This window comes from Pistacia vera, unplaced genomic scaffold (genome assembly GCF_008641045.1).
Source record: "Pistacia vera cultivar Batoury unplaced genomic scaffold, PisVer_v2 Contig202, whole genome shotgun sequence".
NCBI lineage: Eukaryota > Viridiplantae > Streptophyta > Magnoliopsida > Sapindales > Anacardiaceae > Pistacia > Pistacia vera.
The window spans coordinates 141,269-158,529 of record NW_022196005.1 but is presented as its reverse complement, the minus strand read 5'-3'; the positions used below and the strand labels follow the sequence as shown (position 1 = coordinate 158,529).

Below are 17,261 nucleotides of genomic sequence, written 5' to 3'. Positions count from 1 at the left end.
AACAAGGGAGGGCAAGAGTTGAAATTGAAACTGAAGAGGAGGATGCCGACGCAAATTAAGCGTCAGACTGATCGCTTAAGCGATCTAAAATCGCTTAGCGACCAAGAGTAAAAGCAAAGGATCGCTTAAGCGATCTGGATATGACAGAGATCGCTTAAGCGATCTAGTATAAGCGATTTTAGATCGTAAGCGATCATGCATCTGGGCAGAAGTTGATTCTGCCTCGGACATGATCGCTTAAGCGATTATAAATCGTTAAAGCGACCAACGTTAAAAGCAAAGGATCGCTTAAGCGATCATGGTCTGGGCACTTATTTATTGTCTTGTTCAGATCGCTTAAGTGACCAACAATAAAAACGAAGAATCGTTTAAACGATACTTAAGCGTCCTGCGTCTCGGCATTTCTTTATTGTCTTGTTCATGATCGCTTAAGCAACCAATAGTAAAAGCGAAGAATCGCTTAAGCGATACACTTAATCGCTTAAGCGATTGTGCATCTAGGCAGAAGTTTATTCTATTCGGACATGATCGCTTAAGACGTTGTAATCGCTTAAGCGACCAAGGTTAAAAGCAAAGGATCGCTTAAGCGATAGAATAAATCGCTTAAGCGATCGTGCGTCTGGACAATTTGATTCTGTCTGTGTCGTGATCGCTTAAGCGATCTATGATCGCTTAAGCGATCTATGATGCGCTTAAGCAACCAAATGTAAAAGCATAGAATCGCTTAAGCGATAACATAAAACCAGATCGCTTAAGCGACTAAGTCTAAATACACAGGATCGCTTAAGCGAGAAATGAAATCTCTTAAGCGATCCAGGGTATTTGGATTATTTTATTGTACTTCACTAGATTGGTTAAACGATTAACGCTATCTTAGACATATAAGGTGTACGATTCATTCAGTGGACCATTACCGTTATTATATTTTGATTAAATTAGTTCTTTTACGACTATATTAAACATATATGATGGAGAATGTTTATGTCTATATTAAACATATCAGGTGTACGGTTTGCTTAGTGGATCATGACCGTATTATATTTTAATTAAATTAGTTCTTTTACGGCTATATTAAACATATATGGTGTAGAATGTTTACGTCTATATTAAACATATCGGTGTACGATTCATTCAGTGGACCATGACCGTTGTTATATTTAATTAAATAGTTCTTACGGCTATATTAAAACTATATGGTGTATAATGTTACGTCTATATAAACATATCAGGTATACAATTCGTTCAGTAGACCATGACCGTTATTATATTTTAATTAAATTAGTTCTTTTACGGCTATGTTAAACATATATGGTGTAGAATGTTTACATCTATATTAAACATATCAGGTGTATGATTTGTTCAAAAGGCTATGATCGTTATATATTTTAATTAAATTAGTTCTTTTAGGCTATATAAATACATATGGTGTAGAATGTTTACGTCTATATTAAAAATATGGTGTACGATTCGTTCAGTAGACCATAACGTTATTATATTTTAATTAAATTAGTTCTTTTACGGCTATATTAAAATATATGGTGTATAATGTTTACGTCTATATTAAACATATCAAGTGTACGATTCATTAGTGGATCATGATCGATTATTTTAATTAAATTAGTTTTTTACGGCTATATTAAACATAATGGTGTGAAAATGTTTATGTCTATATTAATATATCAGGTGTACAATTTTCAGTGGACATAACCGATATTATATTTTAATTAAGTTAGTTCTTTTACGGCTATATAAAACATATATGGTGTAGAATGTTTACGTCTATATTAAACATATCAGATGTACGATTCGTGCAGTAGACCATGACCGTTATTATATTTAATTAATTAGTTTTACGACTATATTAAACATATATGGTATAGAATGTTTATGTCTATATTAAACAATCAGGTGTACGATTCGTCCAGTGGACCATGACCGTATTATATTTTGATTAAATTAATTCTTTTACAGCTATATTAACATATATGATGGAGAATGTTTACATCTATATTAAACATATCAGGTGTACTGTTGTTCAGTGGATCATGATCGTTCTTATATTAATTAAATTAGTTCTTTTTGGATATAAACATATATGGTGTAGAATGTTTACGTCTATATTAAACATATCAGGTTACGGTTTGTTCAGGGACCATGACCGTTATTATATTTTAATTAAATTAGTTCTTTTACGTCTATATTAAACATATGCCATAAACATGGAAAATAAATTGAAGTAAATTACCCTAATCGTTTAAGCGATCTGTCTATTTAGCCTTGGTCTACGAGTGCGAATAGATGGTTGCAGAGTTCAATTTTATATCAATATTATATTTTTTTATATTACTTTCTTGCAAGAACTAACAAAAATAATAGAATAACAATAGATTTTTCAGTTTTATGTATGGTGCTTATTGACAAAGAACGAAGTGTTCTTTTCACATTCTATTGAAATGAAAAAAAAAATTAATAATTAATAAAAAAAGACTAAATATTATAAACATTATGGAATATAATTTCTTACCGAAGTATATTGCTTACTGCATGGCTTAAATTGCTTACTGCATCGCTAAGCGACCTAGTACAATAAGCCTGATCGCTTAAGCGATCTGCTGCTATATATCGATCGCTTAAGCGATCTGTTGCCATATACTAGACTTATACCAGATCGCTTAAGCGATCTTCTATCATAACCAGATTGCTTAAGCGATCTGGTACCATATACCAGACTTATACCAGATCGCTTAAGCGATCTTGTCATATACCAGATCGCTTAAGCGATCCATCCGATCCAAAAATAAATTTTCAGCCATCTCCACTGCAATCGACCATCATACCCAGAACACATACCAGAATAAATTTTCAATAAATTTCATCCTTTTAACTTGCATTACATCAATACAACCCAACAACCTAAACAACTAAATCAAATCAAACTTAAACCCCATCCATTATTAAATCTGTAAATCTAAATATAAAATGTAAAGAGAAGATACAAATATTTACACGAAATGTCAGGAGGAGGGGGATCCTTGGCGGTGAAGATATTAATGGTGGAGGAAGAAGAAAGTGTTAATGGCGGAGGAACAAGAAGTATAGAGGAAGGAGGGAGGAAGAAGAAGATGTAGAGGAAGGAGTAAGAAGAAGATGTAGATGAAGAAGAAGATGCAGACGAAGAAGAAGATGTAGACGAAGCTGAGAAGAAACAGCAACCAAGGTGGAGATGCGTTAATGGTGGGAGGAAGAAGAAGATGTTTGGGTTTGTTTGCAAGAATTTCAGATTTTTGGGAATATAGTATAATTTTTAAAAGATTATATAATACTTCATTAATCATAATTACCCTTAATCAATAATATGACTATCTAGTAAAACTTTAAAACTTGATAGCTTTTTAATTAAATCCAAACTTAAAAGGTTGTTTTAATAAACTGCCCCAAATTTTATTAGAGACCTTATTGAATAATTTGAAACATAATAACCGTATTTGTAGTAGATTAATCATAATTTTATTAGGAAATAGGTTAATCATAATTCTACTAGGAAAAGTAAATAAAAAATCCAAGATAATGTCTACTTAGTTCGAGTTCTTTTATTACTAAAAGATTGAATTAAAATTCTAATAATGCTAAAATATTCAAGATTTTCCTACATCAGTGCTAAGTGCTAACAGGGATGACAATGGGGTGGGGCCAGACTTCCCATACCCTGTCCCGTTACCATTCCCCGACCCCACTACTATCCAATCACAAAATAAACACTCTCCGAACTCCTCTGCAAAAATTACGTCATAAAAAGTCACAAACTTTCTTTAACATGCTTTAATTTTCTCAGCAACTAAACAGAAACTAGAACATTCAAATAAATAATTAAAAAAGCGAAAATCGTACCTGAAGAGGAAGGTGAAGCTAAGGAGAAGTAGAGGAGGAGGATGAGAATGGAGCAGCGACGGAAGTCGGCCTGGAGCAGTGGAGCTGGAGGTGAGAGGCGGCTGTAGACGAAAATCCCTAATTCTAAAGAGAGGAATAAAAAGGAAATTATCACAACAACAAAATGTGCACAACGATTTATTTTAAAAGAAGATGTGACTGCTGCAGACTTCTATGAGCATTACTGAATTAGGAAAACTAATATTTTGACTCTAATGTCAAATATTACGTTTTCATTACATTCCTGTTTTACTGTTCATTACATCTATGGAATTATGATATTAATGCAGAATATGTGCATTGCCTTTTACAGATTATTCCTCATGTATAAATAACTACTGTACAAATCATGTATGATAAAAAAAATACAATGTACAGAATTTATTTCTGCAATTCTTTGCTTCTTCTTCTTCAATCGCTGACAGAAGAGGTGACCGCTGCAGACATCTGTGAGCAGATGAAGGGGCAGAAAATGCACTCAGAGGTCTAATCCAAACCCAACAGCCAGGGCACCAGGGCACCTCCACTCATCCCCTTACCGCGTGCCCCCATACTTCCCCAACATTACACCCCACCACTGCACCATCAGACCAGAGATGGACTGCTCAAAACACACAACATCAGGTGGTGAGCAAAAAAAAAAAAAAAAAAAAAAAAGATAAATTTCAACTGTGGTAGAGGCTTGTGAACTGGAAAGGCGCGAAAGGGGTGCTGTAATCTTCTAATAGTACACGATGGAGAAGGGCTGTTGGGTGGAGTGGTGTGTCAAGGCTGCGAGGAACGCACGGTGGGGCGCCCAGCGAGGGTGGAGTGGGGTGGCACGGCTGGGGGTGTGAGTAGCCTAGCTTGGCTTGGAGTTTGGTTTTGGGGTCCTGTGGAGAAAGGGACGAGTGGGAGCTTTACTCTATTATTTTTTGTTGAAAATATATAATAAATAATTTCGTTTAAATGATCAAATGAACAAAAACCCTTCTTCCATTAATGCTATGGTATTCCCTTAGAAAGAGATGGAAAATTCATTTCTTAGTTAAGGAAAGGACCATTCTCTTTTCTCCACGTCCAAGTACTCAACTATCTTCCTGGCAAGCCTCTCAAACAAATCGTCTATTACCTCCTTCCCAAAGTGATTTTCTGAAAGGGATTCTGTAACTACTCTAAAGCAAATTGCCACATATTTCCCTCTTGTTTGTTTATCAAACCTCACTTTTTTACCATCTTCTATATTTGCATTTGGAGCCCAATCCACTGTAAATATCTCAAATTTTCGGCTGCTAAAAGACCCTTCTGTTCTAATCATCTGCTTAACCTCTTCAACAGGAGGTGCATAACAGGGGAGATTGAACTGGTCCAATTTATCCTCCTCAATCAACCCCTGCATTAAAAGATAACTAGTCACTATTGAAGACATGTCACATGTTGCTTAGGCTATGATGCAAAATTTGTCAAAAATGGAGAATGACAACATTGATTCTTAGAGTGATGTACCTCCAGGACCATGTCATTTAGTGATGTATCTTGAAAATTATTGGTGAAACTGATAAGATAAAGATGGCTAACCTGAGACCGCCATTGAAGACTGTAAGAAGTATGAACAAAATTGTTAGAGAAGAGCCTCCCATAGAAAGTTCCAGGCACTGCAGCTATGAAACAAGGACTGGAATTCTTCAAGGCTCTCCCTGACCAACAGTATTGAGTTGGGTACTGAAGAACATCCGCAATCTACTATATTTAAACACTCAGGGAAACTGCTGAGGTACAGTTCTTCCAGGCTCTCTTGTCATACCGGCTCTGCCTTTAACATAGCTTCTTTCTTAAAAAACGAAATGAGAGGAACTATTAATCAATGGTTATTTCAACTAGAGAAAATAGTACAAAAATTTCTGATATAAATTGTGTGAGTGAGAGAGAGAGAGACTTGGATCAAAGAATTGTTGGCATAACTTGTTTCGCCTTCTCCTCCATTCATGTGAAGAACTTCCTTCAATTCCATGGCTTTATCCAGAGTTTTACTATGACTTTCCCGTAGTCATTCAAAACCAGTTCAATTATTGTAAATAGATGTATATGAAACCAAGAATAAGCTGACGTCTTTGCCCGTGGAAGATTTTTTGAACTGATATATGGTAGTTATAGATTTATTATTTTTTTTTTATTAATATTATGGACAAAATTGCACTGTCGCTGCAAGATGAAAATGAGACTGAATATATATACTTTTCATCAAATCACGTTTAAAGGAGAGTAAAAAAACAGTTGGAGATATCATATCGATTACATACGCTCAAGTCAATGGGTTTATAAGAGTGGATAATCTTTTCACTTAATAAGACCTTTTGGGTGAGGAGTTAGGTCCAACTCCAACAAGTGATATCAGAGCCAACCCCATTTGAGCTGAGTGATTGACCAGCGTTGGGTTGTCAAACTACCTCCATTCATAGGCAAGTGGACCATATGTGCTTGACCGTGAGAGGGAGTGTTAGAGATCTCATATCGACTAGACACTCTCAAGCCAATGAGTTATGAGTGTATAAGAGTAAACAATCCTCCCACTCAATAATGGCTTTTGGGTGAGGAGTTAAACCACTCCCACTCACGATCAAGTCCATATGGTCCATTTGCCTATAAATGGAGGTAATTTGACAGTCCAGCACTGGTCAATCACTCAGTTCAAATGGAACTGACTCTGATATCACTTGTTGGAGTTGGGTGACTAGTGGGATAAGCAATTGGTTGAAACCAGCCCTGTGGTATGAGATTTATTTAATTTCGTTCTGAAACAATATTCCATTACTTTTGTTCCATGTAATAACCCTGCAGTTTTAGGGAAAACAACATGTGCGCAAAGAGCTTTTTATTTGGCCATGACAAGTCTAGAAAATGCAATGCATATTTCCTAGCATAGTACATAGTGGTTAAATCAATTATCATCCATCATAACAATAATATTTCAGGCCAAAGCCTACTACCCTAGCCACAATTTTGTTCAGAAACTACTGTCTCTTGCATACCTCTATATTAACTTTACTCAAGCTACCGTGCTTATTCAATTATTATTGTCCCTTCTCCAACTGCATTTTCCTCGAGCTGTTGCTTACCTTTTTCTTCTATTGCCACCTTTTCAGCTTCACTGGCTTTACTTTCATCATTTTCTCTCCTCTTATTTTCAAGAAACTCAATAAGGCCTCTGAGCACATTTTCAGCATCCTCATCCTTCATCAGCTGCTCTGCGATGTCTGCTGGAGTCACCTTGGTTTCCGCTATCAGTTCTTCAATCTCTGTACAAAGTGGATGCTGTGTGGTGCCAAGATAATTGGAGGCCAGAATTTTGAATGCAAATGGAGTGCAATAAGACATGTGGACATGCACATCCATGCGACCAGAGCGCAACAATGCAGGGTCAAGTTTGTGTTTGTGATTGGTTGTGAACACTATGATCCTCTCATCTCCACAGCTTGACCACAATCCATCTACGAAATTTAGCAGTTCTGATAATGTCACCCGATACTGTTAAAAAAAAAAAAAATGTGACTAAGAGTATCACTTTACTAACCCACCAATTATTTGATAGAGTATCACTTATACGCTCACAAAAGTTTATAATCTATATCAATAAGTCAAACAAAGATCTAATTTATTGGATTACCACTGATCAAAACTCAAATGGTCTGTCCTGTATAACCTAGTCATCATGATACCCCAACTACTGGGCAAAAAACCTCTCTCGGCCAGTAACATCAAAACTTTCCAAAGTTACTGTAAACTTTTCAAAATACAGGAATTCTTGACACCAAGTTTTGAGATCGCAAAACAATATTGGACATCGCATCAAGTAATTAAGCTTAAGTTTCAAGATAAGATACACCCGAAACCGATAAAAAATAAATGTGAACTAAGAATGTACAACATCTGTCGATAAGAATAACCATAGAGGCCTTTTGCTGGCACAACCATATTCACATCTGTAGGTTGAGTAAGTGACTATCTCGCTTGAGAACTGATGCTTGACAGATGATTCCACTTGTAAAATGTATGTGCTCGCACAAAGGCTATAAGCTATACTCTTGTTTGAAAGTAGAAATATCAAATATCAGTAAGTAAAAGAGCTTTAAGTTCTGAATTGATTGAGTACTATTTCCCAATGGCATGTCTTGTATGAGCCAGACATGTTTTCCCCCAAACTCCTTCCAAGTACCCCAATGTGAAATTTTCTGAATTTATTACAAAACTCTCAATAGAAATACAGAAAGTCTAGACAACAAAGTTTGTGACTTGCAATATAAAATGGCACTCTATTTCAATACAATTGCAATTAAAACATGAATTTGAACATTGCTGAGTTAAATTTACCAACACATCAACCAAGAGACATCACACTAAAGAAACATTAACTTGAAAAAAGAAACAGATAGCAATAATATTACCTGATTAAATCTATATCGAAGGTGCTTAGGAATCTTTTCCGAATTCATTGAATTAGCCATTCCCTCTGCAAGGTCAATTGAACAATCAATGTCCTCTACAACGAGGATGGACTTATTCTCCGTGGTAATTAACAGCTTCCTTAACCGACTAATCCCCATAAGACTGGTCAACTCCAAGTCATAGATGTCAAACTTGAGATAATTTGCCATTGCGGCAATCAAGCTTGATTTCCCAGTACCAGGAGGACCAAACAACAAGTATCCTCTTTTCCATGCCTTCCCCACTCTCTTATAAAACTCTTTCCTCCTCACAAACCTCTCTAGATCCTCCATTATCCTTTTCTTTTTATCCAAGTCCATTGCCAGAGTATCAAAAGTTGCTGGATGGTCAAGATTCACTGATTGCCACGCATCCATTCCAGACATCCCATCAAGTTTCAAAGTATGAAGCTTCAAAGTCTTCTTTTCCTCGATTATTTCTGTGGATTTCTTCAAAACATGAGGAATATAATTCTCCAAGATCACATCTTTATGTTTCTTGTGAAAACTCAACTCAAAAAACTTGACTTGATTTTGAACCGTAGGGCCGTAATGGAGTGGGTCGCGGACAACCTTTGATGGGGCTTGTTTTGATATAAATCTCCATGTCAAATGAATCCCATTAAATTTATCAACAATCTCTTCGTTCTTTTCCACCGAGAGTGAAATTTTGGTTTCCTTTTTTGGCAGGTTGATTTTGATTCTTCTCACATGATCAGGGGGAATCTTCGATTCAAGATAAAACTTTGCCGCTTTAAAAAGTTGGTTTAGATTAAAGCCATCATCAGATTCTTCAATGACTAAAGTTAACTCATTAGAGAAGCGTGCAATGAAATCTCTAACTTTGAAGAACAAGTAATCTCGTACCTCGTGAGGCAAATAGTCACGTGCAAGTTTCCGAACAAGCATCGCCGTGCCAGCTGCCGAGGCGGCAACAGAAACTACAGTCTTGGCAGATGGCATTTGGGTGGTAGTAGTACTGAAGAACATGTTTCTTTTCTGTTTTTTATTTCTGGGTTACCGTGGGGCAGTTGAAAGAGCAAATGAGAAGGTAGGAGACTATTAGAGTTCTTCTTGAACTGAAACTTTAAGAAGGCGCGTGATTACACAATTCAAGTGTTGTGTGTCGGTTGTTAATGGTTGGACGGTGGAATCCACCCTCAATTCTAGAGAGTGAGGTTACTTTTTTCTAGACTGACTTTGTGGGAATTTTTCTAGTTATTGGACATCCCGTTGTCATATTAACCTTTTGGGTCATTGCTGTAGGCACTTAGACAATTTATAAAGACTTAAAACAGTAAACGACTTTTCCCCACCCAAGGTTTGCCTTAATCATTAAGGCAAACCTTGGGTGGGATTAAGGCAAACCTTGGGTGGGAAAAGTCGTTTACTGTTTTAGCCTAGACAACAAAGTGGGCCTCTGTTCTAATCATCTGCTTAACTTCTTCAACAGCTGGTGCATAATATGGCAGATTGAAAAGGTCCAAACAGGAGGTCAAGTATTTTACACGGCAGAAAATCATACATATTTTCTTGGTGAAAAATTCATTCATTGCAGAATCTTGGTAATTCTTTTATGATTTTATCCACAAGTACTCTCACAGTCACAACTAATGCATGCAAAACAATAATTTGTAGGTAGCTTGACAGTTCGTTCGAGATTCTTGGATTACGACTACTAATAATGAGTAATATTGGAGGCTTATTTAACCGTTAACTTCAAGGTTCCGAGAAACTAGTTAAGGTGTGGGCAAGCTGGCCCGAACACCCCCGAATACTAAAAAAAAAAAAAAAAAAAATGCAAAACGAATCGTGACCTAGAAGGTTTACATTAAAAATATTATAAAATAAACAATTTAATTATTCTAAATCTTATTTATAAGAAAAAATAAAGTTCGTATACAGTGATATCATCAAGTTTTTGTATTTTTATGACCTTATAAGTTTTTAGAAGACATTTTGAATTGCCCTTTTTTTTTATGCATTATATTTCATGATTATTAACAAAAATATAATTATATATATGATTAAACTTAGCCTTTTTTAAGGATTATGTTTATTAATTATTAACGATAAATTTATTTAAATTAAGTTCAAAACTTGGATCAGAAGAAAATTCTTGCGATCCTATGTAACTAGTTTTTTGTTTTAACCATCTGCTTACAAAGGGTCATCAGATTCTTCTTCGAGAAATCGAACAAACCAAGACAAGAGTGAGTATTTTTGTTCCAAACCTAAAGATCAATGGGCTAGTGGCGAGAGAGAGATTTTTAAACAATAAAAAGCCTAAAGAATACATAATTTTATGTCGGAAGGAGATTTATATGGTGGAAAAGTGAGAGGTAGGGGAAAACAACACGGTATAGGAGATGGTGGGACTTAAACTACCTTTAGGTGACCAATTGGTTCGATAGGGACTTTGGGGTGCATTGATAGAGAGATCCTGAGTTCGACTACATCCTCGATTGCCAATAGGAGTAGTCAATAGCCACTGAGTTCGAGTTCATCCTTCGTTGCTAATAGGGATTGTCACTAGAACCCTTACCTGACTGATAGTTTTAGGGTTCCAAGAGATTAGTTGAAATATGTGTGAGCTGGCTTTAACATCCCTGATCATTAAAAAAAAAAAAAAAAAAAATGGTGGCACTTTGCAGTTCGTTGAAATGAAGGTTAGAATCGTGAATTATTCTCTTATGGAATCTTTATTTATCACTTTTTATTTTTATTTTTATCTTTTTAAATAACAAAATTAATCTTTAGAGTAAATGAACGTTTGGTGAATAACAAAAATAATCTTTATTATAAATGTGTTTTTCATTATTCACTCTATAATATTAAATTCTTTTATTATTCTCTCTAAAAGGTATAATTTATAAGGGCGATCTAATAAAAATAATATATTCAATATCTGGGTGGGGCGAGGGATCAGCTACCCCGAGGCCGGAATTAAAACTGTTCTCGTGCCCATCCCCATCCTCGTAAACAGCATGAAATCCTTAGCTCGTACAGGATATGTCCTCGAGAAGTCGGGGACCTTTGCCGTCTCTACCTAAGAAACTGTCATCCGAATCTAAACCCCACTTGGGTGTACTGGACTCAGGTTTTTGCCAGGCTTACTCTCAACTTAGATGATAATTAGATTTCACTCAATTAATTTTTGATAGGCAGCATTTCTTGCAATTTTGTGGAAAATTTTGATTTACTAACACATTTAAATGAGTAATTAATAATATATATATTTTAATTATGTATTGAAATTTGGTCAATTTCCTAAATAGTTTATACATTGTTGTCTGTGAATAATATTTTCGTTCAATATATTTATGGAATTATATATATATTATATATAATATATATATATATATAAATATATAAAAGCCTATCTCCTTATGGGCTTAATCGCTTAATATGGGCTCTACTAAAATGGGTCATCCAGGGAAACCCAACCCAACACCTTTTCTCAGATTCATACCCTTCGGTGTTACTCAGCCTTGCAACTCATAACGGGGGACTGCATTCCTTTCCTCTAATTTCTTTATTTCTTCTTTGACACAGAAAACCCGTCTCACTACAAGAGTAATGGAGCCCAAAATCTCAGGAAATGCATTTTGGTTTTACTTAAGTTTTGATTGAAAAAAACCCTTATAAGTGCCCAACTCTTCTATCGTCCAATTGATTTATGTCTGTTCCTTATTTACATTAATGTGCTTACTATTAAGCAGGGACGGATCCAGAAATTTCTGTTATGGTAGGTTAAAATAAAAACTAATTGTATATTAATATTTATGTTTGGGTATGCCAAAATCCAGAAATTGTACATATTAATATTCTTTAAAAAATTTTGAGGGTAAGCCATGATGAGTAGCATCCACCCCTACTATTAAGCTTATAATGGTCATTTTCAAGCGCATTTGGTGAGGGATTGAATTTCTTTTTTTTTTTTTTTTTTCTTTTGGTAACCGGATTATATAGGCTAACTTCTACACATCTAAACTTATGTCTGAGGTCATGGACCAGTTTGTGCGCACCTAAACTAATATTTGAGTTTCATTAAACACGATACAAACCCTAGTAAACCACAATGTTATTGTGGTAGGTGGCCCCAATGATTGAACCTAGAAACTCAAGGAAGGGAGCAAACTTCCTTGATCACAAGGCCAATCCCATGGGGTTTGGGGGATTGAATTTGATGGTTGCACTTCCCCTGTTGTCACATATGAAAATGAATATTAAGAGTACAATCTGCTTGCTCTTGAAGGCTTCTTATTTTTGTGCTTTCCTGCACGTTTTGTTCTTATCAAAAAAGAATATCAGAATAGGCGCATATGCTCAAGATATATTTCCGCTACTTTATGTGAAAAAGCATAAAGTCTATTACAGAACACCGACTCATCTAGTATTTGACCATTGAACTTATGCCACCACCAGTGCCTTTCTGAATCAAGGTTGTATCTGGGGCTAAGGAAAGATTAGTATGTTTTTCTTAGATAGCTAATAGATTAGCTCTTGGGGCTCGAAGATTAGTTAAGGTGTGTGCAAACTGACCCAAACACCTGGGTTACCCGAAAAAAAAAAAAGAAAAAAAGAAAAGAAAGTTCTTGACATAGAAGGCTTCACCAATTAAGTTTTAAACAGCTTTTTAATTTACTATTTATCCTTTTTTGTATGCATTTTCCAAATTCGAAGCGCCTAGCTGCACAGGATTAGAATTTAGCACCAAGCACCAATGCATTTTCTTTTTAACAGGAACAGAACTTAGAATACATTCCTAAACATTATGTTTATAATTTTCTCTAATCTAGAACATGGCAAAAAGTGATATTCTTTTATCTGCTTATTCAGTCTTTAAGAAATGCCTTCACTGACTCCATTACTCATTGGCTTTTGACATAAATTTAGATTCTCATTTCTCAGACTAGAAACTGGTCTTGATGTATACAGATGACATTATTTTTCATTGCTTATATGACATAGCAATTTACAGAGAGAGTTTTATGTAACTGATTTGAGTATTCTAATATATGAGTAACCATTAAATCACAGAGTGTTCTTCTGTTATTCGAAACTTATGCTGCCTAGCAATGAAAGCCTCGATCATCTGTTGAAACTCTTCATTGCTCATGTCATCTATAGGGGATGAATTTTTCACTACTTTCTCTTCAGAATTAGTACTTTTCTTGTACTTTTCCGTACCCAATCTCCTCAGTTCCCGGCAGGATTTATCGCCGTTCAGAGACTTTAATTTTTCTGATTGACTTCTTCTGCAAATCTTAGTTTTGCAAGATGTATGTGTGCCCACACTAACTACATTCTTTTGACATTTGCTCTGTTTTTTTCTGTACACAACCTCATACCGATGAGAGTTTTCAGTCTTTTTGCTCTTCTCCACAAACTCTTCATAGTAATCACTTCCAGTATTCTTTTTGCTGGATCATGAGCCGAACTGTTAGATTTGGAGAGAAAACGACGTGGAACAAATTGAGAGAAGAATATTTTTCTCATATATGATCACGTGAATCTTGGCAGCTCAATATACATACATGCATTGCTTTTGTTATTCAGAATAACTAACTTACTAAACCAACTAACCTAACAACCTTTTAACTAACTACGCCAACTCTGCCGTTTCACAGTCTTGAGCTGACTAAACTGCCATGCATTTTCCGGCCAACTTCCCTTCAACACCCCCCCTCAAGTTGGCATCTTGTAGATATCTTTCATTCCAAGTTTAGCAACTATTTCTCATGCTGCTGTCTCCCTATCCTTGGTCAAGATATCTGCTACTTGTTCTCCACTGCAAACATATCTGTGCTTAAAGTTTTACTTGGATTCTTTCTCTTACAAGTGGCAGTCAATCTCAATGTGTTTTATCTCTCATAAAACATTGGATTGGCTGCATTTGTAGAGCAGCTTTGTTATCACAGAAGAGCTTTACAGGTTTCATGCTTTCCAGATTCAACTCTTTCAGCAGTCCTAATAGCCAAACTTCTCTGCAGTAGTGCTTCCATGCTTCGATATTCTGCTTCTGCTGAAGATCTGGACACAGTACTTTGTTTCTTCTTCGTTTTCCATGATATGAGGGATTCACCTAACCTTACACAATATCCACTCATATTTTCTACTTACTGGACATGCAGCCCAGTCAGAGTCACAATAAGCTATTAGCTCCATGTTGCTCTTCGACGACATCAGTAATCCAAGTCCTGGCTCCCTTTTACATATTTAACAATTCTTAGTGCAGCTTCCAAATGTGATTGCTTTGGATTATGCATATTGACTGAGAGTCTGTACTGAAAAACTGATATCCGGTCTTACATGGTTAAATAGCAGTCTGCCTATTAATCTCTTGATATTGAAGGATCATCCAACTTTATCTTCTTCTGTTGGTGGATATTTTTGATCATATTCAAATGAAGTAATCTTCTGATTTTGCTCAAAAGGAGTTTTGATTGGTTTAGCATCTCCCATTCCAGCTTCAGATATCAATTCCAGCATATTTTCTTGATTCAACACTATCCTTCTTTGGATCAGCTACTCTCAATGCCGAGAAAAAACCTTAATTCTCCCAAGTCTTTATTTTAAAACTACTCGCAAAATGTCTTTTATTTGTTTATCATTTCTTCACAATTTCGGTTATAAGATATCATCTACATAAACCAGTAGAATGACAATCTTGCTGCCCTGTTTTCGTGTAAACATAGAGTAATCATGCTTACTTTGAATGTAATCATTCTTGATCAAAGCTTCAGTCAGCTTTAGGTTCCACTGCCGATTGGCTTGTTTCAAGCCATAAAGCTTTTGAGCAATCTACATGCCTTAAACTCCCCTGATTGCGAAATCCCTTAGGCAGCTCCATATACACTTCTTCATGCAAATCACCTTGAAGAAATGCATTAAAAACATCCATCTGATATAATGCCATTGATGAATAGAAGCTAAGGCCAGATAGTGCGCACTGTCACCATTTTTGCAACTACGAAAAAGTTTCTGTGAAATCGATTCCCTCTTGCTGGTTGTAACCCTTGGCTACAAGCCGAGCTTTGAATCGCTCAGGGTGCCATCGATTTGTACTTTACCTTAAATACCCATTTGCAGCCTATGGCGGCCTTGCCAGGAGAGAGAGACTAACTCCCAAGTGTGATTAGCTTCCAGGCACTGATTTCAGCTTTCATGGCTTCAATCCAATGAGGATATTTGACAGCCTCTTCATAGAAAAAGGTTCAATATGTTTAGACATAGAAGTAAGGAAGCATTTAAGAACCAGCAAGATGGTATAGCTAATGTACTTCTATAGCAAAATGAGCATGTGGAGAGACATAGTGTAGCCATAAGGGAGGCCTAGTGCTACGAGAGGATCGTCTAGGAGCTGCAGGAGCAGGAATATCTGGGCAGTATAGAAGAAGGAACAATATCTGGAGCAGAGGAGCTGGTGGAATATTTGTGCAGAGTGATGGGAGACTTAAAACCCAGTGTATAGTCTGATGCAGAAAATCAGAATCAAAATCCAAATGATCTGTGGGTTCTGAATATGGAAATAAGGCCGGAGATGAAATGGCAGACTGAAAGGGAAAAATATGCTCCAGGAAATGCACTCTCTACTAACAAACAACTTGCGAGTGGCAAGAGAGAGGAGTTTGTATCCTTCTTAGTTGACGAATATCTAAGAAAAATTGAAGGAATACTTCTACACCCAGCTTATCTTTGAAGTAAAGTTGGCAGCATAGCATAAGCACCCAACACCTTGAAATGCTGCACAGAAGGAGGTCTAGTGGAGTATTTAAGGACTTCTGTTAAAAAGAACTGAAGTGGGCAATCTATTGATGATGTAACAGGCAGTAAGGAGGCACTCACTCCAATAGGATATAGGAAAGTTTGCTTGAATCCTTAATGCCCTTGCCACTTCAAGAAGATGTATGTGCTTCCTTTCTACTAAACCATTTTGCTGAGGAGTGGCTACACAAGAGCTTTGGTGAACAATTCCCAAAGACGTAAAGAAATCAGCACACTGTGAATTAAAATTCACTCCCATTATCTTTCTAACATCTTGATAGTGGCAGAAAATTGAGTATATACAAGACAAAAAATTGCTTGAGATGTATGATTGTTTCATGCTTATGCCGCATTAGATATCCAAGTTTTTCTGGTGAAGTCACCAACCATGTTAAGAAAAACCTGTGACCATTATGTGTAGGCTGAGAATAAGGTCCCCACATCCATGTGAATTAAAATAAAAGGTGCAAAGCTTTACTATGCTTGCTGTGAATGACATTCTAGTTTGCTTGGCAAGAGGACAAAATTGACAATCAAAACCATGATTATCCTTAACAAAAGCATATTTGATTGCAGAATAATATTGAGTTTAGACACAGGTACATGTCCCAAGCGTTTGTGCCAAACTCAGAAGAGCTAACATGCACTGCTTGGTATTATTCGAAACTGCAAAACTTGGAATAACAGCATGAGGACATCATTAGTTGAAGATGAGCTGATAGAGAACTGCATCAGTGAAAATGATATTGAATGAGCTATTCTGATGGTGTTGTCAGCAGAAAGTAGAGCCCTCAGTTTTTTTACCAATCCCCTTCACCGCCCATTTGAGGTCCTGAATTACACAAAAATCAGGAAAAAAGGACACAGAACAAGATAGTCCTTAGTGAGCTTGGCAATGGAGATCAGATTAAACTTGAAATCAGGAACATAAGAACATTGTTGATTTTCTGATGGGACTGAGAAAACAAAGCCTATGTGAGAAACTTCTGATACATGACCATTTGGAGTCTAACTGATGGAGAGACAACGGAAAATCAATCAACTAACTGCTCAACACAGTGTGTCATGTGATGGCTAGCACGGGTACCAAGATCCAAGATTGCT

The 17,261-nt window shown here is 36.2% G+C and overlaps 2 protein-coding genes across 2 annotated transcripts; both read right to left on the bottom strand.

The window, feature by feature from the left end:
* Positions 1-4,954: 4,954 nt before the first annotated feature.
* On the bottom strand, positions 4,955-5,917 carry LOC116128709 (probable caffeine synthase 3). Its single transcript, XM_031414462.1, has 4 exons — positions 5,843-5,917; positions 5,711-5,737; positions 5,413-5,628; positions 4,955-5,299 (listed from the first exon to the last, which is right to left on the bottom strand). The coding sequence occupies exons 1-4, from the start codon at positions 5,915-5,917 to the stop codon at positions 4,955-4,957; spliced, it is 663 nt and encodes a 220-aa protein (XP_031270322.1).
* A 1,034-nt stretch (positions 5,918-6,951) lies between these two features.
* LOC116128708 (AAA-ATPase At3g50940-like) lies at positions 6,952-9,377 on the bottom strand. Its single transcript, XM_031414461.1, has 2 exons — positions 8,349-9,377; positions 6,952-7,431 (listed from the first exon to the last, which is right to left on the bottom strand). Exons 1-2 carry the CDS (start codon positions 9,375-9,377, stop codon positions 6,967-6,969), a joined length of 1,494 nt encoding a protein of 497 aa, XP_031270321.1. The 3' UTR covers positions 6,952-6,966.
* Between the last annotated feature and the right edge of the window lie 7,884 nt (positions 9,378-17,261).